General features: G+C 48.7%; 1 protein-coding gene across 1 annotated transcript in view; it reads left to right on the top strand.

The window, feature by feature from the left end:
- PXYLP1 (2-phosphoxylose phosphatase 1) overlaps window positions 1–18627 on the top strand; it is a 69206-nt gene extending 50579 nt beyond the window's left edge. Inside the window, exons 4-7 of the mRNA XM_008707871.2 lie at window positions 906–1064; window positions 1929–2055; window positions 11617–11756; window positions 16332–18627. Coding sequence (XP_008706093.1) covers window positions 906–1064; window positions 1929–2055; window positions 11617–11756; window positions 16332–17272 — 1367 coding nt within the window. The 3' untranslated portion in view covers window positions 17273–18627. The remainder of the gene's footprint in view (window positions 1–905; window positions 1065–1928; window positions 2056–11616; window positions 11757–16331) is intronic.
- Window positions 18628–21389: the final 2762 nt, after the last annotated feature.

The raw sequence follows: 21389 nt of genomic DNA, 5'->3' as shown, positions 1-21389 counted from the left end.
CCACATGAGGAGGGGAAGGAGCAGTTCACCCACAGAAAGAGGGGTGCTAGATGGACAGACAGACTGCAGGGCCCGTGCATGACATCCAGAAGACTGGTGGCGAGAACCTGGCCTGGAGGCAGAGGAATGAGCTTGACATGGGGCTCCATCCACCACATCTGCCTTGGGCGGCTGCCTCAGTCTCCCTCCTGACACTAGGCTCTCTCTTCTGTAACGTGGTCTTGTGAGGATCAATGAGTGATGCCTGCCATCGGGCTCTTGGGGACCCCAAAGTGCAAAGCAGATGATATCAAACGAGATCTGTCAGTACGTCTAGCACTTCGTAGGCACTCAAGAGGTGATGGCTTTCCTCCCTGGTATTTACCAGAATTCAAAGGGTGTTAAGAATAAGGTAACCAGGGGCACCTGGGTGGCTCAGTCAGTTGAGTGTCTGCCTTTGGCTCGGGTTGTGATCCCAGGTCCTGGGATTGAGCCCCGCATCAGGCTTCCTGCTCAGCAGGGAACCTGCTTCTCCCTCTCCCTCTCCCTCTCCTCTTGCTTGTGCTCGTGCCTCTCTCTCTCTCTCTTTCTCTCTGTGTCAAATAAATAAATAAAATCTTAAAAAAAAAAAAATAAGGTAAGCAGGCTGCGCGAAGTTCTTCCTTTACCACTGGAGCGAGGCCGCTTTCTCCAGGGTGGCCCACCTGCCTTTGCACAGCTGATTATTGGTCAGGAGAAGGTAATGGAGAACGAGGCAGGGTACAGTGGGGGCTCTAGAAACAGTTCTTGATGAGAAGCTGCCCGCTTGCTGGACTGACGGAGAGAAGATCTACTCGGTGAAAGTCCAGCCGTGCTCTGAGCCCCTGCGGCTGGCCTGGTGCCTCCTGTGACGGCCCGTGTCATGACCTGCTTTGCTTCCCTTGTAGTCCACCTGACCCCGGTGTCCACAGCTAAGAATGGAGCGAGTAGCAAGAGTCGAAAGAGAGTCATGCCTGAGCCAGTGACAGAGCCCCCCGTGACGGACCCCATTTACGAAGCTCTCCTGTACTGCAACATTCCCAGTGTGGCTGAGCGCAGCATGGAAGGTAGGCCTGCCCGCACTGCCCAGCATGGCATCGGGACCCGCCCCCCTCTGGGGACTAGGAGTTCTTCAAGCGGCACAGTGTGGTAGGAGGGAGCCAGACGGCCTGGGCTCAAGTCCTGCAGTTGGCATGAGGCCGTGCCCTTGAATGAGTTCCCAAGTCTTACCTTCCTCATCTGTGAAATGGGGGTAAGCCCTCCACACGTTTGTCATTATGGTTTTTGGTGAGATACCGGAGATGGAAACGTAGGCTTGATGGGCTCTAGGACGTCACCCCCATCTATGCTCCTCCTTTCCAGGAAAACTCTCTTCCACAGGATGCAGGATGCTCTGTTGGTATCTTGCCGTAAAGGTGTAGGAAAATAGGATTTCTGTGTTGAGTTTTGCTTTTTTGAAAGTGTATCACAGAATGATATTGAATATTTTTATTAATTTGTGCCCCCATTTGTTTCATGGAGCTTTTATGTATTTAATTTATTTTTTAAAGTAGACTCCACACCCAACGTGGGGCTTGAATTCACAACCCTGAGATTAAGAGTTGCGTGCTCTGACTGAGACAGCTAGGAGCCCGTTTCACGGAGCTTCAAAGCAGAAGTCATTGTTTCCAGCATTTCTGTAGGCCTCCCCCTAGGCTGTGGATGTGAGTGAGGCCACATGAGTCATCGTGCCCCCATTTCACTGGCCTCCAGCTCCCAGCCACACCCCCAGAGCCTCCCTGTTACTTCTGGGGGCTCTGAGACATAACCAGCTGTGTCACGTTCCTCCACCTGCCTTGTGCGCACCCCGCACCCTGGCACGTCACTTCTGTGAAGTGGACAGGATCCACACCTCCTGAGTGCTAACCAGGCCATATGCTCCTCTCCCGCAGGTCACGCCCCGCATCATTTTAAGCTGGTCTCGGTGCATGTGTTCATTCGACATGGGGACAGGTACCCACTGTATGTTATTCCCAAAACGAAGCGACCGGAAATTGACTGCACTCTGGTGGCTAACAGGTAAATTGCACTTTTCCTGCAAGTCATTTTCAAGAATCTGTTCTCTCTGTCCCGATCAAAATGCTGGCTGGAGAAGGACAGAAAGGGCTAAGCTATGCTTGTTGAGCACGTCTGAGCTTCAGCAGCGATCCTGCGTGTTAACTGTCATTTCCCAGTGGGGCGGGAGGAGGCTCAGGGAAGCAAGGACAGCTGTGTTAGGCCACACAGCAGATAAACTGCGATTTGGGTCCGGGCCAGTGTGAGGCCTGCTCTCCTCAGCCATGTTCTACAGTTTGAGAAAGAGCTGGGACACAGTGCAGTGAGCACTGGGCCAGATGTCCTCAGACCCTGGGGCAGCTGTGCTGTTCGGGGCAGCTGGGAAGTCCCTTAGTGTCTGAGCCTCCCCCTCGCATCTCTGCAGTGGGGATGCTGCTGCTGTGTGGGGTCAGGAGGAAGTGAAAGGATCGAGGAGAACCTGCACCCCCAGCCGCATAGCCATACACATTTAAGACAGAATTCCGCCTTTTCGTTTTTCACGGGAATAGGAATGGCGTGCTCTTGGTTGAAAGCCCTTAGGATAAAAAATAAATCAATAGATTGCATATGGGAAAGGTAGGGCTCTAAAACGAGAGGCAGAGTTAGCACTGACACAACGGGCCGGGCTCAGCGCTGTGTCCAGGGGCACATCACATCGCTCGCAGGGTTGACTGAATGAGCGGAGGAGATGGAGGGAAGTGCTCAGTGAGGAAGACGTCATGCGTATGGAATGCTTCTGGATGCCAGCCTGCCCCGGGTAGGGCCGGTCTGGGGGAACCATGGGTTGCCTCCCTGCAGCCAGGCCTGTTCCTTCTAGTGGATGGTGGTGTGAACCCCAGGGAGGGGCTTTCAGGGTAACTCTTTGCGTCTCCAGGCTTCTCACCATCCAGGATTATGGAGAAGAGAAAGTAAACCCTTGGCTACAAACACATCCTGAAATAGTGCCTGACTGTAGGCTGTCATGCGCTCTGTCCTTTCCTCCTGGAGGCCACGGAGCTTGCAGCCTGGGTCCTTGGGTCTTTTCTGTTTAGCAAACCTGGGTGCCTGTCCCAGTGTACCATGGGTTGGAAAAGCCCCTGTCAGAGGGCCATGCAGACACTGGCTTTCTTCTTCTGGTCTCTAGCCCTCTGTGCCAGCCTTCCCGCTGGGGCTTTCTACCCCTGCTCTGCCCACCTCTCGCTGGCCGCCAACCCTGCCAGGCCTTTGCCCCTGCTGTTCAGCTTGCTCGCCCCATCCCCGTGTGACCCACTCCTACAGCTCCTCAGAGACTCCCCCTGAGATGCTGCCTCCTCTGGGAAACCTTCTCTGGTCCTATTGGGCACTGCCACTGAAAAGGGGAATGTACGGGAAGGGTCTCAGAACAAAATATTTAATGACCAGACCTGAACTGGCCTTAGGATTAGGGCAAGGATAGAGGCCATCTGCCGTGCTGGGTATTAACCCTTGGGTGTCTTGATCAGGGGATGGTCTGGAGTGTCTGGAAAGGCAGGAGGACAGGGAGGGCAGCTCAGAGAAGTAGCTTTATTCCACTGGCATAGACTGTGGGTATCTGCCCTTTGAACTGTCCAGGAATGGATAGGCCAAAAGACCTCTCAGCTGGCCAGACGCGGGGCAGCCTCAAGGACTCCGTGGACAATACCACGCTTTAGCCCTGGCGACTCGTGGCTTCTGCTCCCCTTTCTCTAGCTGGGCTTCACATTCCCAGACGTGAGAATTTCAGTGGCTCAGCTCAGACCAGGGTCTGTCCCCAGACCAGTCAGCCGTTGCTGCAGGGTTCCTGAACACCTCGAGGCTCTGGACGTTACCCTGGCTGTTCCTGGAGAAGGTGCGCATTGGGCACGGCTGGCCGCCAGCACGCAGTACCTCCCCTGTGCACCTCCATGCTTTGCGGCGTGTCTTCCAGCATGATTGTCTCTGCCCTTCCCACACACTGACTCCTCAAGGGCAATGGGTCTTGCTGCTTTCTTACTGGTGCCCAGCCCAAGCCCGACATGAAATATTTGTTGGACTAGCTTGGCTGCAGAGTGAATTCAGGACCTTAGTGAGAATCGGAAGTTATCATTACCGATCAAAGGCCTCATGGTAGATTTCAGCCTCTGCCATGGAATCCCCGGAGGCCTTTGTAACCTTTTTGATAGACGGCAAATCCCTTCACCTTTGTGAGCCTCGGTGCTCTGTCCTGCGACCTGGGGACAGTAGTCCATCCCTGATCACAGCCTTGTGAAGTCTAAGGGGATGGACTGAAGCACTGAGCTGTTCATACTGAGAGGTCAGCACGCGATGGCGTTTCACTTACTACTGTGGCGTGCAGGCTTGCTGGGCCCGGCCTCTTTCCTACTGTGCATGGTCGTGGTCGCGAGACCAGGCCAGGTCCCAAGGCCCCTCATTCCATCACAGCCACGGCCGGACCCTCTGACAGGGCCGTTTCTGGAGCTCCCATCCGACAGGCACAGTTCCTGGGGGGACCAGCTGCTCTGGCTGCCTCTACCCTCATTTTCTCTGGCCTTGGTCTTTTGACCTCCTTCTATTTTATTGCACATTCTGTATCTTTGGGAGCTGCTTGAAGTCCTTGGTGGAAAGAGGGAGGAGTATGCATGTTTAATTAATTACTGTCATTTAATCCATCTTTAAAAACATGAAGTTGACTTGTTATTATTATAAAGGCACACTTGAGAGTAAGAGTGAGCAGGGCTCCCAGCGTCTGAATCGCCTGGACTCAGAGGTCTGGGTCACCAGCTGTGCCTGCTGCCTTTCCAGGTACTAGTTCAGCTTCACAAGTCATTCATTTTTATGGCCTCTTGAAGGTGGTGGGTCCTGGAGTGTGCCCGCTACGCTAGTCTAGCGAGCGGCCGTATCTGGGCCAGTAGGCAGGCTTGCCGTGAGCTGAGTACGAAGGAGTGGATGTCCACGCAAGTTGGTGGCCCCGGTGTTTCCCTTCACGGTGACTCGTTCCATGGCTCTCCCGAGTCTTTGTAGTGGAAGCTGCCTCTTCATGAGTGCCCTGTGCCTCATGACCAAGGTGTGATTTTAACTCTCCTAGGACAGCGTTTAGCCAGCAGTAAGGTTATTCGCTGTACGTGTGCCATGTTTATTGAATGCTTTTGTTTTACATTCATGAGTATGAATCAGGTACTCTTTCCTACATCCAAGGAAGCAAAGCATATTCACTTCAGTCAGTATTTATTCAATACGTTTTATTTTTAAACACCTATTATGTGTCAGGTATTGTGACACGTGACTGGCCCACGTACCAGGAGGGGGCATGTGGGCCGGCAGCTAAATAAAATGAAGGAGCCAGCCCTGTGCAGACCTGGGGGAAAGAGCCTGGGGCTGGAAGAGTTGCGCAGGTAGGAGAACAGTAAGACCGTATGTGGCTGGACAGGAGGAGGAATGGGGAGAGCGGGCTGCTAAAGATTCACAGAAGAGAGGCTGTCCCTGCCCCCAGGGGGCCCACTCCCCTCTGAGAGACAGATCTGGTGGCCAGCACTGATGGTGGCGGCAGCAGTATTAGAGAAGAAGTGGAAGAATTAGAAACAGTAGAAGTGCAACTAGTTTGGGAACCATATTTGGGGGCATGAACCACAAGGGGGCAGCGTGACTCAGCCTGCGGCAGAGGGAGAGGCGGGATGGCAGGGCAGGGAAGGCCACTGAGGCAAAGGGACCTAAAGGGTGTGCAGGAACAGGTCAGGTGGCAACTGATGATAAATGGCACCTGGGGCGGTGAAACCTACCTGTGCAAGGGTTGGGGGAGGTGGACAGCTCAGCCCACAGGCTGGAGCATGAGTGGAGAGGTGGGGAGGGACTAGGTTATCGGATGCTTTGAATACCCAGCTGAGGACTGTGGATGCCAGGCAGGAAGGCGGCAAGGGAGCTGGGAAGTGGAGGGATGAATTTATGATGGTCTCTGGCTGCCGTGATGCGGAGGATGGATTGGAGGCTGGAGGTGATGTGTACGTTCCTATGGGGATTGTGATCCAGAAGAAAGATTTCCTGCAGACTCCCAGCCCAAGTCCTTGACCTGCAAGGCCTCCTGCACTCTCCCTCCTCCCCTTGCCCTGCCCTTGCTCTTGCCCTGGGGCTCTCCTCTCCCTCACTCTCTGCCTTCAGCCGCACTGCCCCTAGCTCTCCTTCCCACTGACTGTGTCCCCTCTGCAGACAGCTCTTCCCTAGCAGCTTTATGGCTGGCGGCTTCTCCCACCTCCTCCAAGCCTTTGCTTAAATGTCACCTTCTCAGTAAGACTGCTCAGAACGCTTCGCTTACAGTTACCATGCACTTTGTCCGCCCAAGTCTCCCGGGTCCCCCTTTCCCTGCTCTTCTTGAGAAACAGGTCCTAAAAACCCCACCTTGTGACCTTCTCTTCGATCGAAGCCTTCTCTCCAACTCCAATGCCAATTCCCTGAATTTCAGCCTCTATCATTTATTCATTCAACAAATATTTAATCGTGTTCCTCCCATGTGCCAGGCACCATGTTAGGCACCTGGGGCGCAGCAGCATTGAACACTGCCCTCGGGGAACTTACATTCTAGCCTGGGGGGAAAAAGAAAACGTACAACGAACACTAGAAGCACTAGGTCAGTGCTTCATAGCATCTGTTACCTTCTAATGTGCAAGCATGCACACACACACACACACACACACACACACACTTTCTAGTGTTCGTTGTACGTTTTCTTTTCTCCCAGGCTAGAATGTAAGCTCCCCGAGGGCAGTGTTCAATGCTGCTGCGCCCCAGGTGCCTAACATGGTGCCTGGCACAGGGGAGGAACACAATTAAATATTTGTTGAATGAATAAATGATAGAGGATGAAATTCAGGGAATTGGCATTGGAGTTGGAGAGAAGGCTTGGATCGGAGAGAAGGTCACAAGGTGGGGTTTTTAGGACTTGCTGACAGCTTGGACGGGAGTGAGACACAGAGAGGATGGTGCCCCAATTTCTGATTGGGTGTCTAGCTAGTGGTGGTGCCCCTGCCTGAAATAGAAAGTGCAGAAGAAGGGAGGAAGGGGAGGGAAGTTATGAGGACAGGTCTCGGTGCTAAGTATGAGCTGTCATCAGACATTCAAGTAATAATTTCTGAAGGTAGTGTACGCGTGTAGGTGTGGGGCTCAGGCATGTTGTCCTGTAGGAGATAGAGGTTCATTTGAGAGTTCACGTGTCAATGGCAGCTGATGCTGTGGGTGTGACTGGTATCGCCTACGGAGCGAGGGAAGGCTAAAAACAGAGTCCCGGCAAACATAAGCTAGAACGTAGCACGGAGAGAAAGGAGGATCCCAGGAGGAGACAGTGACTTTGCAAACAGAATGGCAATGTTGGGAGAGCTAAGAAAGGGGAAAGTTTTAAGAAAGGATAAGGGGCAATTAATCACCTCAGGTAGTGCACAGAGGTCCAGAAAGCCAAAGACCAAGAAAAGGATATTGAGCTGATCTTTTTAGAATTTCATTTCATTAATAATATAAAATAAATTCTTTTGCATAAATTGAAAAAAATCTGTGCTATGAACTCATTCCAGTTCCCAGCCACGTAAGCTTTTTTGAATTGTGTTTTTTTTTTTTAAAGATTTTATTTATTTATGTGACAGAGAGACAGCCAGCGAGAGAGGGAACACAAGCAGGGGGAGTGGGCGAGGAAGAAGCAGGCTCATAGCGGAGGAGCCTGATGTGGGGCTTGATCACGGAACACCGGGATCACGCCCTGAGCCGAAGGCAGACGCTTAAAGACTGAGCCACCCAAGCGCCCCTGAATTGTGTTTTCTGATAATAGTATCGCTGGTATTCTGCCTCTTCTCTGTTTTAATGTTCTGTGCAGGACTCAGTAATTGCTCCAGTTGTAGCAGAAGCACAGTGAATTGTCTCCTGGGTGTGTAGACCAGCCTCGGGGCTCTTTGTCAAACTTTGTGGCATAGAGAGATGTAACAATGCGTACAAAAATGTAAAAAGAACTCTGGAAGTGAATAATTTGAAGGCTTCAGATAGTAGCACCTTTAATTCTTTCAATTTTCAATAGGAAAGCAGATTTCCAATGAGGCTGCAATGACGTGAGTTTTTCCTGAAGAAAAATTCATCATGACAGATATAATCATTTCTGTGTTAGAGTAAGGCTAGCCTTTTGTACAAAGAGACTGAAGAATACATTGCCTCAAATAACAAAGTTTATCTTAGTCTTGTGTGAAGGTCTGAGAGAAGTGATCCAGGTCATATGACGCGGCTCCACTTGGCCATTTAGGGCCCCAGGTTCCTTCCAGGTCATGGCTCCCATCCCCTACGGATGTCTCCGTGATTGAACCTGGATTGCTGCTATGGCTACCGAGTGGCCAGCGGGAAGGAAAAGAATGTGAAGGGGTACTCCATGATCTGAAACCCTAAACCCGGATGTGGGATACATCCTTCCATTCTGTTAGTGAATACCGTGTGGCCGTACCTAACCACCGGGACCTCAGAAATGGGATCTAACCAGTTTCCCAAAAAGAGGAGAATAGATTTTCTTAATAAGATTTATTTATTTACTTGAGAGAGAGAGAAAGCACACACAAGTCGGGGGAGGGGCAGAGGGAGAGAGAGAATCGTCCGTAGACTGGGGCCCCACTGAGCATACAGCCCAACATGGGGCTCATCTCACAACCCTGAGATCATGACCTGAGCCGAAATCAAGGGTCAGATGCTTAACCGACTGAGCCACCCAGGTGCCCCAGAGGAGAATAGATTTTAGTGTACAACCGTTAGAGGAAAACCAGAGCCAGACAGCAGTTAGTAGTAGTAAAAACAGATTGTATTCAGGAACTAATGCAGTAGGGGAAGAGAGATCTCAGTGTAGAACTGGGCTCAATTCCAAATACAACATGGACAGTGGGAATTTATAGCCAAGGAGCAGGGTGGAGGTCAGTGGATGGAAAATGACCAAGAAGAGACCTTAGGGGTGAGGGGATTGGTGAAGGCAGGCTAGCGTGAGCGGATACCACCTGGGGGATGAGGAGTGTTTTGTTTGTGTTTTGTTTTGTTTTGTTTTGTTTTAGAAGGAGGAATTTGATCAGATATCAAGAGTGGGAGATTCTGGCTAACTCAGCAGGATTTTTGCTAAAACCGAGCGATACAAAGACGGACATAAGTTCAAAGAATATGGAAGTCCAAAGGTTGAGGCCTAGTTGGAAAGAGGGTTCAGAGGAGCCTAACTATAGTTTACTCAAAGAGAGTCTGTCATAATTAGCAGTTTCACTCATATTTCCACTGAAATCTGAATATTTTAATAAACCAGTATAGGAACTTGCCATATTCATTGCTATAGATTATGGGAGCCTTGGACTTTTTGTAAAGCATCTAAGGATGGGGTACTTCCCTGTTGAGTTCATTCACACGTGTTTTGGAGTATCTGCCACGTGCCGGGTACCCTCTTGGCTACAGGGGTGGAGCCATGGACTCAGCAGGTGGGACCTGGTCATTTAGATACAGGACAGGCCCAGAGGCTCGGGTTACCCGGGCCTCTTCTTGTTAAAAAGATCCAGCCATTTGCTATCTCTTCTGTAAGTGAAGTTTTTCTTCCATGAATCACCATCTTTTCAGACCAAAAACAAGTTCTCATCTATATAGTTAGATATTAGCATATCATTAAGCAGTCAGATGCCCTGAAAAGCTGGGACAGCTCAGCAAACACTTCCAGTAGTGAAATTACATTCCTAGAATTGGCAGCAAAGCCTTCTCAGATCCTCAGAAATCACCAACCCGAAATAATGGCCTGGAGCAGAACGTTTGACTCTTGTTGATGCCTTTGTTTACATGGATTCGTATTGGCAGCCTCATTGTCAGTCTGGAAATCTTATTCGCCAGTTTGCAAATATGTATGTGTTTTAGCCTCAGGAATAATAACATACCCTCTGTTTTTATGGAGAGACACAGTGCCCTGCAGCAGTCCAGGATGATTAGACTGTACTGTGTCGGGATGAGCATTCTGTAATTGTAAAACACTTTTTTAAAGATGGACCCTTTTTTTAGCTTTACGTTTTTGAAAGATAATAAGAGCATTTTAGCAGCCGAAGTTCACTGGGCTTTTAGACAGGACAGGTCTGCCATTAGAACCATTAATCCTTGCTTCTTTTCATGCTGATTTAGCTTAGCTGGGAACTCGTCCTATCTGTTCTCTTCCGTTCGGCTGGAGAATGTATACGCATTCATAGCCATTTCATATTCAGAGAAAAGGTGTGTATATTCATAGGTCATCTCATTATTTGGAGAAAATGTGTATATATTTATGTCATTTCATTATTCAGGGAAAGTGTATATTAGCAACCAGAAAGATAAATTAAATCTTGATTTATCCTATGTACTTCATGGCAGAAATAAAAATAATGTCAGGTATTATAAAAAAGGGATGTTTTTTAGCTCTTCATTACCACCCCACCTAAAAGGAGATACTGTATGTGCAAAATGCATAGTGAACTGTAGGGAGCTATAGAGATCTTGGTTATCTTAATCAGTTAATTTTCGTCAAAGGAGGTTTTCCAGAGGTCAGTTAAGGATTACTGAGGTGAAAGCCGAAGGAGGTTTGCTAGGAGGAAGGGGCGGCGCATGGAAGTCTTGGACACATGAAAGAACAAGGTGTGTTGGGGGACAGAAGGCACTTGGTTACGTGCGGCCAGAGCCCAGCATTAGAATGGAGAGGGTGGGGAGCCCTGAGCCTCAAAGTGAGGTGGGGCCAGGACAGACTGCTTGGCCACGCACGGCTCCTGGGGGAAGGTGGCAGTGTACAGGAGCCGGGACAGCCGGCCTTGCTTTTAAGTCACTCTCGGGCTGTGGAGAAGGGAAGATTAGGCCGCAGGTAGGCCAAAGAGGAGCCCATGCCTTACAGACGAAAGCTGCCTGAGCCAGAACCCAGTGGCTGCAGGGATGCAGGAGAGGGGCCAGAGAAGCCCCAGGAGGACACATCTGCAGGATTGGGGAGCAGATGGCATGCATGGGAGCAGGGGAGGGAGAAGTCAAGGAGGACTCCCAGCCTGGGCATGACTGTCTGGTGGGAGTCGGCAGCCTCCTGAGGACAGAAACAGGAGGGGCGCAGGTTGGGGATCTGGGAGGTGGAGGGCAAAGCTGACTCCCACAGTGCCCAGAATAATGGGTGCTTCAGCAGAGCTTAGGGGCTGGGCTGGCCTCATGGAACATCAGTAGTTAAGCAATAATGATATCGGAATTTCAAAGGGAGTAAACTAAGGGCGCCTGGGTGGCTCAGTCAGTTAAGCATCTGACTTTTGATTTTGGCTCAGGCCATGACCTCGGGGTCCTGAGATCCAGCCCGGTATTGGGATGTCAGTGTCGGGCTCTGCACTCAGCTGGGGTCTGCCTCTCTCCTTCTTCTCCCTCTGTCCCTCCCCCTGCTCCTGCGCACACGCTCTCTCTCAAAATAAATAAATAAAATCTTAAAAAAAAAATCCAAGTGATTGAGCCGGTAGTGTTATCATGGGTGAGCAGGGCGTGACACCGCTGGGATCTTGCTGGCTGAAGTTGAAACCCGTGCGGACTGCTTTGGAGCACAGTGACCACTAATTCTCTGTGTTGTCTCTTTAGGAAACCGTATCACCCCAAACTGGAAGCTTTCGTGAGTCACATGTCGAAAGGATCCGGAGCCTCTTTCGAAAGCCCCTTACACTCCCTGCCTCTTTACCCCAGTCACCCACTGTGTGAGCTGGGAGAGCTCACGCAGACAGGTATTGTGACGGCCATCGGCTCACTCCCCCTGCGCCCTCTTCCGTGTGGCATACGTTGGAGCAAACTCTCCCGGGCAAGGCGCTGTGGCTCCCAGGAATGACTAAGGACTAGCACCTCAGGCAGCTCTGAGTCCACCAGGGTATCTGAGTAAACATCGAATTTCTAAAAATGAAAAATAACCCTTGTTCTTAGTGCAAGCGCAGTACATATCCATGGAAGAGAAGTTAGGAAAGACAGTCAAGCGAAAGGAAGAAAAGTTTGAAGCACCCATAATCCCAATCCACTGAAGAAGTGAGTCCTCTTTTTTCATTTGTGTCTGTGCGTGCACACACGCACACGCAGTGGTACTTACTAAACACACTCTTCCGTAACCCACTTGTTCATTTAACAGTACCTTGTCATCATCTTTCCCTATCGACAAGTATGTGTTGACAGCATCATTTCTGGTGTCTGCATGTCATCCCACTATTGCTGGGCCGTAATTTATGGAACCAATCCCACGTTCTTAGAAACTTCAGAGAAAACGACTGATAAGTTTTCATGTGCGAGATCTTGGGAGCAAACACACATGGCAGATCCCCAGTGAGCACGGAGTGTGTTTGGCTGTGTTCCTCACAGAAGCCCACCTTTCCCTCTGCAGCCCTGTTCGTTCCGTTACACAGCCAGTTCCCTGTGAGGGCGGGTTGGCGAGTTAACTGTGGGGCTGCCTCTGTTAGGAAGAGAAGGAACTGGGAGCCCCCCAGTTCTAGCTTCTTCCTACTTCAGTCTGGGACCTCAGAGGACCTTTGTGTGGTCACCAGCCTTTTTCGAAGAATCAGGAGGACCTATCGGCCATGTTATTTCCTTGTCCCACCAGTACCATAGGACCTGAGCTCTGATGGAAGGAAGGTCTCTGTCCTATAGTTGGCCCTGCAGAGTTTGGCCATGTTTTAGAAGCCATTATTGTTGGGGAGAACGATAGTGACAGAGTGGGCTAAGCTGAAGGAGGATTGGAAGACTAGCCTTGAATAAGGAGTTTTGTCAAAAGCTTTGGTAATTAGCTGCATGTGCACAAGGTCTGCAGTCGTTTAAAACAGGAGTTCGCATCCAACCACACCAAGCACCCCCTTTTTGTAACAGGTATTTTGTGGTGCTCCCGTAACTCTCCTGAAGTGAAATTCAAATATCGTTATAACCTTTCTAGATACAAAACTTTAAAGAAGAGCAGTTCTATCAGGTACGCTAACTCTAATATAAAGGAGAAACAAGGAAGTGAATTTATTATGTCATGCTGTGTGTCCCAGTGTAAGAACTTGAGTTCACCCTCGCTAGGAGACAGAATGACAGAATCCGTTGTTTACGCTTAAAGGTAGATTGGCAACTGTGACTATTACAAATGCAGACTGAGGGATATTATATTGGGGACCCTTAACACCATGTTTTGGGACATGATTTTTTTTTACAAATTCCGATCAAAATAAAATACGGATGTCCCTTAATTCCTGTTGCACTTCTGGAACAATCAGTGAATGTTAATGGTATGCAAAAACGGCTTTGTATTTATGACACAAAGAAACAGATTCTAGGCTGAAGTATTTAAACAGGTTTTTCACATGTGGTAGTATCTTGTGGTACACTCAAAAGTTATGTGGGTCAGAGAACAGTTCCTTGGGGAGACTGTCTAGCTTCATGGCCCCCACCCAGTAGGGGTCTGGAATGTTCCTCCTGTATTATTGTGACAGCTCAACCCCCAAACCTTCCCTGAGAACAGAGCCAGGTTTATTGAGAACCAACCATTGGTTAGACTCTCTGGTTGCAAGTAACAGAAACAAATCCAGCAAAAGAGGGTGATTCCAGACTCTGAGGGCAAGAGTATGACCAGGCTTCCAGAGACTGGAACTAGGAATAAGAAGTCTGTCTGTCCCAGCCTCTGTGGTTTTGCTCTGTGTCTGTCACACAGAGGGACAGTCCTAGCCACACCTACAGATGACTGCAAGTCCAAATTCTTGAGAGAGTGAGAGAGAGAAAATGTGATGGGTTCCTTCAGGGTCAGTGTCCATCATCTGGCTCCGAGGTCAGGGTGACTGTGCACTGAGCAGCGGGGGCCTCTGGATCCGGGGGTTGTTCCCTGAGAACAGGTGGGGGGAGGTGGCCCTCACACTCTAGAGACACTCATTCATTTCCACCTCTCTTAGTTGTTCTATTATCTACATCGTTTTCTAAATTAGCGTTACTCGAGAAATCATTTTCACGGTACTGTTTGCTCCTGTTCCCTAATTCTCTTTTAATGCTCACTTTTATCTTCTGTTTTAAATTTCATTAAAAATGCATAGCTGTTAGAATAACCATTTATAACCGAAACACTTTTGGCACCCCACAGTAACTATGTAAGACCGATCATTAGTGCCTACTCTATTCAAGATGCCTTGACAGCTGCTGGGCGTAGGGGGGCAGGGAGTGGCTGGATGAATAGATGCTCCCCGCCTTGTCCTAAAGGAGCCCACACACAGCTGCCGCGGACAAGGCACGTGAAGGCAACGCACTGAACTGCAAGCTGCGCAGGCCGTGGAGCCGACAGGCCTGTGGGACGGGACTGCTGATGTCCCCCCGAGGCCGGCGGTGAGTGAGATTAGCATGTGTCAAGTGCCTCGCACAGTGCTAGCGGATGGTAGGCTCGAGTCCTGGAGATCCAGCGGAACAAGAGCAGGAAGGAATTCTTGGTCCGACCTGGGGGAGGAAGAAGGAAGACGACAGAGCAGGCAGTATGGGAGCCAGGCACTGGGTGGGGATTTCTCTAGGCAGAGAAAGGGGGAGGGCGTGACCAAGGTCATGAAGATACAGGCTGTGTTTGGAGAGGCTAAGAGGCCCTAAATGGCTAGAACTGACTATTTCTCCCTGAAAAGACAGGGTGAAGGTGCCAGGAGCAGGGACTAGGAGGGCAAGGTTGAGCCCAGATGGGGGCTGGAGTGCCAGCTCTGCCACTTCTTAGCGGTGATTGGCTCAGGGCCTCGGTTTCCTCAGCTGTAAAATAAAGAAAATGGGGACAATAATAATATGCCTTCTTTATTGGGTTTTTGTGAGGATGAAAGGAGAAAGGCCTGGCACACGGGAAGCAGTCAACCTTAATATATTGCAGCCTAGGAGTATAAGGCTGGCCCAGAGGTGAACTAGGGCCAGACACAGACTCTCAATGTTTGTCACTCATGGTTTGCCTCTTTTTGCAAACCATTTTGGAAATGCCTAAGACCTGTATTGGCCCAGATCTCTGAGGGAACTGTGCACTCGATATTTTTCCTGCAGAGTGGGACACAGACGTCCTTTGTGATGTTTTCCTGAGCTGTTCCCCTTCCTGGGCCAGTGCAGGGCCCTCTGTCTCACGCATCTCAGCCACAAGTTGTCTTGGGTTTTCACACCGTTTGGGCATCTGAATAAGCGACATTGCTCATGAACTGGTCGTGGGGCCTGTGTGTGGTTGCCCCTCCAAGAATTCAGATTTGTCACTGAAATTCCATCCCCCTCCATCCTGGTGCCTGGAGGCTGAGCTTGCTTTCATCTTGGATCGTCTTCTCCTGCTTGAAGATAAGGTTTTTCTTTTTCTTTTCTTTTCTTTTCTTTTCTTTTCTTTTCTTTTCTTTTCTTTTCTTTTCCTTTCCTTTCCTTCCTTTTTTTCTTTTCTCTTCTTTTCTTTTTTTCTTCAAGATAATTTGTTACCATACTGTGGTAGTTCAAAACTAAAACATTTTAAACTTTTAGTTGACAGGTAAATTTAAAATTCTTGCTCCTCTCCATGTTCCATTTGCCCCGTTTCTGTGCCCCCATCTCCCCAGGTAACCATTGATATTGGTTTCTTATGCATCTGTCCAGAGTTTATGCAAAACACAAACAACTGCAAATACACATTCTTATTTTCCCCTCATTTTTATTTAAAAGGAGTATAATAAATGTCCTGTTCTGCACTTTGGGTTTTTTTTTCCCAGGTATTCTGTCTGGGTGTCTGAGAGATCTTTCCATATCTCCACAGACAGAACGGCCTTGATGAGCCGGTAATGGCCCGGGAGGATTAGGCAGAATGTACCTGCAAGGTTGGCAGTGAGCCTTCCCTTGGGAGAGTAGGGAGAATGAGATGAAGGAGAGAACCTCCCAACAGTGAGGGGACTAAGCAGCCAGCAAGCACCTTCTTCTCTTTACCTGACTGATTCCCATGGGCCCTCCCTGCACACTAAAGAATGCCGTGTCCCTGGGCAGGAGGGAGGGAGCTCTCCTTAAGCCCATGCCAATTACAGACATCTGCCAGGAGGGCGATTGCTGCCCTCTGAGGCCCCCCAGTCACAATGCCCCTTCCCAGAAGGGAGGGATTGAGCAGATGGTCCTGGTGCTCCCCTCCTCTGCTCATCCCTTCATGGATAGCCCCACGGGGCTCCCCTCATGAGTTCATGCAAACCCATTCTTGTAGCTTCCACCCGCCGGGGAACGGTCTTGATTATATTCTCGTGCACTGATGGAAAGCACTGCAGCGCTGGCCACTGACTCGGCCTCGCTTTGCTGGTCCTTTTGCTGAGCTGGTGGTGAGGACAGTTTGTGTCCCTGTGTTTCAGGAGTCGTGCAGCATTTGCAGAATGGCCAGCTGCTGAGGGACATCTATCTAAAGAAACACAAACTCCTACCGAGTGACTGGTCCACAGACCAGCTTTACTTGGAGACCACTGGGAAAAGCCGGACACTACAAAGCGGGCTGGCCTTGCTTTATGGCTTTCTCCCAGATTTTGACTGGAAGAAGATTCATTTTAGGCACCAGCCAAGTGCTCTGTTCTGCTCCGGAAACTGCTTTTGCCCCGTAAGAAACCAGTATCTGGAAAAGGAGCAGCGTCGGCAGTACCTCTTACGTTTGAAAAACAGCCAGCTGGAGAGGACCTATGAGGACATGGCCAGGATCGTGGACGTCCCCACCAAGCAGCTTCGAGCTGCCAACCCCATAGACTCCATGCTCTGCCACTTCTGCCACAACGTCAGCTTCCCGTGCACCAGGAATGGCTGTATTGACATGGAGCACTTCAAGGTGATCAAGACGCATCAGATAGAGGACGAGAGAGAGAGGCGGGAGAAGAAGCTCTATCTGGGCTATGCCCTCCTGGGCGCCCACCCCATCCTGAACCAGACCATCAGCCGGATGCAGCGTGCCGCAGAGGGCAGGAAAGAGGAGGTCTTTGCCCTCTACTCTGCTCATGATGTCACTCTGTCACCCCTTCTCAGTGCCTTGGGCCTTATGGAAGCCAGATTCCCAAGGTTTGCAGCCAGGTTGATCTTGGAGCTCTGGCAAGACAGAGAAAAGCCCAGTGAGCATTCTGTCCGGATTCTTTATAATGGCGTCGATGTCACATTCCACACCTCTTTTTGCCAGGACCACCACAAGCATTCTTCCAAGCCTATGTGCCCCCTTGAAAACTTAGTCCGCTTTGTCAAAAAGGACATGTTTGTGGCCCTGGGGAGTAGCGGTAGTACCAGTTATTATGATGCTTGTCACAAGGAAGGATTCTAACGGGTAGGCAGTGCAGTGCTGATAGAATCTATGCCAACACAGAGGGATGGGAAGGGTCTGCTTCTAGTACTGTTCATTGCCAAGGGTATAAGATTATTGATTTATAAGGGCTAGAAATCACGTTGAGGCACGTAGATGGTTGGGTTGAACAGGAAGTACGTTGCTGTGACCGGGTACATGAGTTACTTGGTACATCACGGCCAGTTCGCAGAGAGGAAAATACTTTCATCCTAGCCTGACTTCACTTACGATGCCAGACAAGTATTTCAGTCCCCAGAGTTGCCAATCCACATGGTATTGTCTTGATCTGCCGTGGTACTATGTGACGGAACCAGCAAACCTCAGCCAAAATGTTCAGGACAGTTCTACCTTGTCCCTGTTCAGCGAAACATGTCCTGAAGTGGTTTAGCTAAAATAGGGGTTGGCACATTTTTCCTGTACGGGGCCAGATAGTGAAGATTTTAGACTCTGGGGACCCAGAGGCCACCTACAGTCCTGTGGCACGAAAGCAACCACAGACAACGTGTAAACAAATGAGTGTGGCCACGTTCACGGCCCGAGGTTGCTGACCCCTGATCTCAAAGCACAGGCTCTACTACGTTTGCACTTTCAGCACTTTGAGAACCAGTTGAATACAAAGAATTATTCAGTGGTGCCTCCAGGAACTTCTGCGAGAAACACCCAATTTGCTCTGTAGCTGGTGTTACAACAAAACTTGAGGGGAAACAAACACGGAATCAGAATGAATCATAGAAAAATTATTAGAATAATACTTGATGTTCTTGATGATTATGGTAGAAGATAGTTTTAAGTATGTTTTGAGTATTTATCTGTAGTCTATTTGCTGTATAGGCTGAAATTTTTGTATTCCGTTTAGTATTTTTATAGTCTAGGAAAATATTTTCTAAGACCGGTTTTAGATGTGCTCTTATTCCTAGGTAATACTCAACTTACCGCACCTGCTTGGTGGTTAGAAGGAAGCCAGGAGCTGAATTCAGGCATTTTCTTCCAATAAAACTAATTATGGCTCATTCCCTTTGACAAGCCGTAGGATTGGATCAGTTTTTAAACCATTTTCATCAATTTCAAATGGTAAATTCTAATTGATTTTTAAGTAAGTTTTTGGAAGAACTTTGTTACTAGATAGTTAAATAATCTTTATAAGATATTTTATATATTAGCAATTGTAATTAAATCTGTGGTTTCTGAACTAAAATGGTGCTAGGTCCATGTGAAGACATGTAAAGTGCAAGTGAGGTTCTCCGGTGTCGTTGGCATTCCAAACTTTTCTCTTTGTTTTTGTCTAATGTTGCCTTTGGATACGTCTGTTTCTATAAATAAATTTTTGAAGAATACTTGTACATACAAGCCATGGTGTGTACCTACACGTCACTCTAGTTCTTTTCAAGTAAGTTCCAATATTTTAGATTTCTTTTTAATAAGTAAAAACATTTAAATTAGCAAACCGTACAGTACGCGTGGAAAAGGGAGGCCAGGCCATGCTGGCCCAGCAGAGGTGGCAGAAAGGGACAGCAGTGCTGGGCCTGGAGGGGCCAAGGCTCCCTGTGTGACAGCAGCATCCGGGCTCCGTGGGCTGGGAGGACATGCACAGCTAGCGGCCTTGGACTGGTTTAAAATCTATCCTAACTGCTCCTTTTATTGCTGAAAATCACATGTTGTCTCTTGAGTATTTAAAGTCTAATCAGTTGTTTTTTGCTCCCACTCGCAGTATATCTCAATTAGAACTGCTAAAGACAGCTTGAAGATTTAAAACTAAAAGTAGATCAAAAGATATTTTAAAAATCAGTTCCAGGGGTGCCTGGGTGGCTCAGTCCATTAAGTGTCTGACTCCTGATTTTGGCTCAGGTCATGATCTCAGGGTTGTGAGACTGAGCCCTGCATCAGACTCAGGTTCCAGGGTCAGCAGGGACTCTGTGTGAGATTCTCTCCCCCACCCTATACCCCTGCTCCTCCCCCTGCTTTTGGTGGGGAGGGGGGCCACTCTCTCAAAATCTTTAAAAAGAATCCGTTTGAAACATCTGTTGGTAAAGGTACATATTTTAGATAAGAGCCAACATTAAAAGCATAGATAAAGGTTTTGCCTCCCAAGACATCAGGTGTGCACATCATTAACATGTATCTTCCTCAGTAACAAATTCTGAGACCTCTTGCTGCATAAACAAACACTGAGCACGGAGCTGAGATTAATACATTTAGTTCTTGGTTTCTGGATAATGGTCTTAGTGGCTTAGTTCATGGCAGGCGTGGGTGTGTACATGTGCAAATTCAGCTTTATTTTTATGATTAAAATTAATACATGCACACTGGAAAACAATCAGACTATACTGAAAACAACTTCAAAAGTGAAGTTCTCTACTCCCACCTCCAGAGAGAACGCTGTGAGCTGTTTGACACATTCTTCCAGACATTTTCCATGCAGATATAGAAATACATGTAATTTTTAAATAGCAAAAAGACCACTTTATATATATTGTTCTGTGACTTGCTTCTCTTAAAATTTATTTTATATTTTGTTTCCTTTAACAATATGTCTTAAACATATTTCTCATTAACTTGCTTCCCCTAACAGTACGTCTTGGAGATATTTTCACCTTGAGATAGATGGTAGGTAGGTAGGTAGGTAGGTAGCTCTTCTTATAGCCAGTGCATAATACTTAACGAATACATAACACATGTTTTTAAAATATCATTAAAATGGCACCTGGGGACGCCTGGGTGGCAGTTGGTGAAGCGTCTGCCTTCAGCTCAAGTTGTGATCCCAGGATCCTGGGATCGAGCTCCGTGTCGGGCTCTCTGCTCAGCGGGGAGTCTGCTTTTCCCTCTCCCTCTGCCTGCCACTCCTCTGCTTGTACTCTGTCTCTTCTCTGTTAATTAAAAAATTTTTTTAAAAAATGGCACCTGGGTGGTACAGTCAGTTAAGTGTCCGGCTCTCAGTTTTGGCTCAGGTCATGATTTTAGGATCTTGAGATCGAGCCCGGCGTTAGGCTCCGAGCTTAGGGTGGAGTCTGCTTAAGACTCTGTCTCCCTCTCTCTCTCTCAAATAAATTAATCTTTAAATATCATTAAAAATGAATGAAATTGAAACGTAAAACCAAGATACACAATGGGCCACAGATTTGAGGTACACAGAACAAGCCGAAGCCAGCAGGCTGTGTTAATTCTGTAGCCCAACAGAGTAATTAGCCCTTTTTCAATATAGCTACAGATATTTATTAATATACTAAAGTATTATTTCTCCACTCACACATATAAACAGAATTGAAGACCTTAATACTGCTGTTAAGCCTATTTGGGGGGCTTCGAAACTAGAGCAGAACTAGGCTTTTGAAAGATATGAGTGATTCTTTTCTCTAGGACTCCTAAACTGATGCGGGAGAGGCAGGGATGCGTGCTTCCATTTCTGTGAATCTTCAGGAAGCCTTCTGAACAGATTTAGCAGCCCGGCTAGTGTGGGCGCAGTCCAGTGTGTTTAAACACAGCCGCAAGTAGAAAGCAGAGAACAGCCCGGGTTTACATTGCAGCTCTGGCTTGGGAAGTGGCCAGAGTTCCGGCCTGGGCACCACTCAGCTCCCACTGCTCAAGGCCACTGAACTAAATGTTGGGCTTGTACCCCTGTATCATGCCTGCCCTGTGGCCATCTCATGAATAATAATAGCTTCTGTTTAAGAGGAACCAGCTGAATTCCGAGGGTCTGGTCAGGCTTTCCTGGCCTCTGAAGCCCATCTGCCAGCTGAGACTGGCCTTGACGAGGAGCAGGTGTTCTGAAAGGTCAACTTGGCTCCTCCCAGAGCTGCAGAGCCCCTCAGTGGGGGTGGGGGCATGAGGGGGGTGGCCTGATCCCCGGCTTGTGGGTAATTGTGAGTAGTAACAGCACCATCGTGGGCTCATGCTTCCCTTGAGGAGCCCCACAAGCATTTCTCTATCAATCTAAACAACTCTCTCAAGAAGTTCCTATTACCCCTAATACAAATGAGGAAAGAGGCTGGAGTTGGGGGCGGTGAGGCAGGGGATGAAGTCATTTTTCCAAAGGAAGAGTCAAAGCCTAGAGTCTAACCTAAGCATATGTGACACTGGCGAACTTTCCAGTGTTCCATGT

Source organism: Ursus maritimus, unplaced genomic scaffold (genome assembly GCF_017311325.1).
Source record: "Ursus maritimus isolate PB19 unplaced genomic scaffold, ASM1731132v1 scaffold_20, whole genome shotgun sequence".
NCBI lineage: Eukaryota > Metazoa > Chordata > Mammalia > Carnivora > Ursidae > Ursus > Ursus maritimus.
Note: the sequence above shows the minus strand (reverse complement) of the source record. Positions and strands in the feature narration are given on the sequence as shown.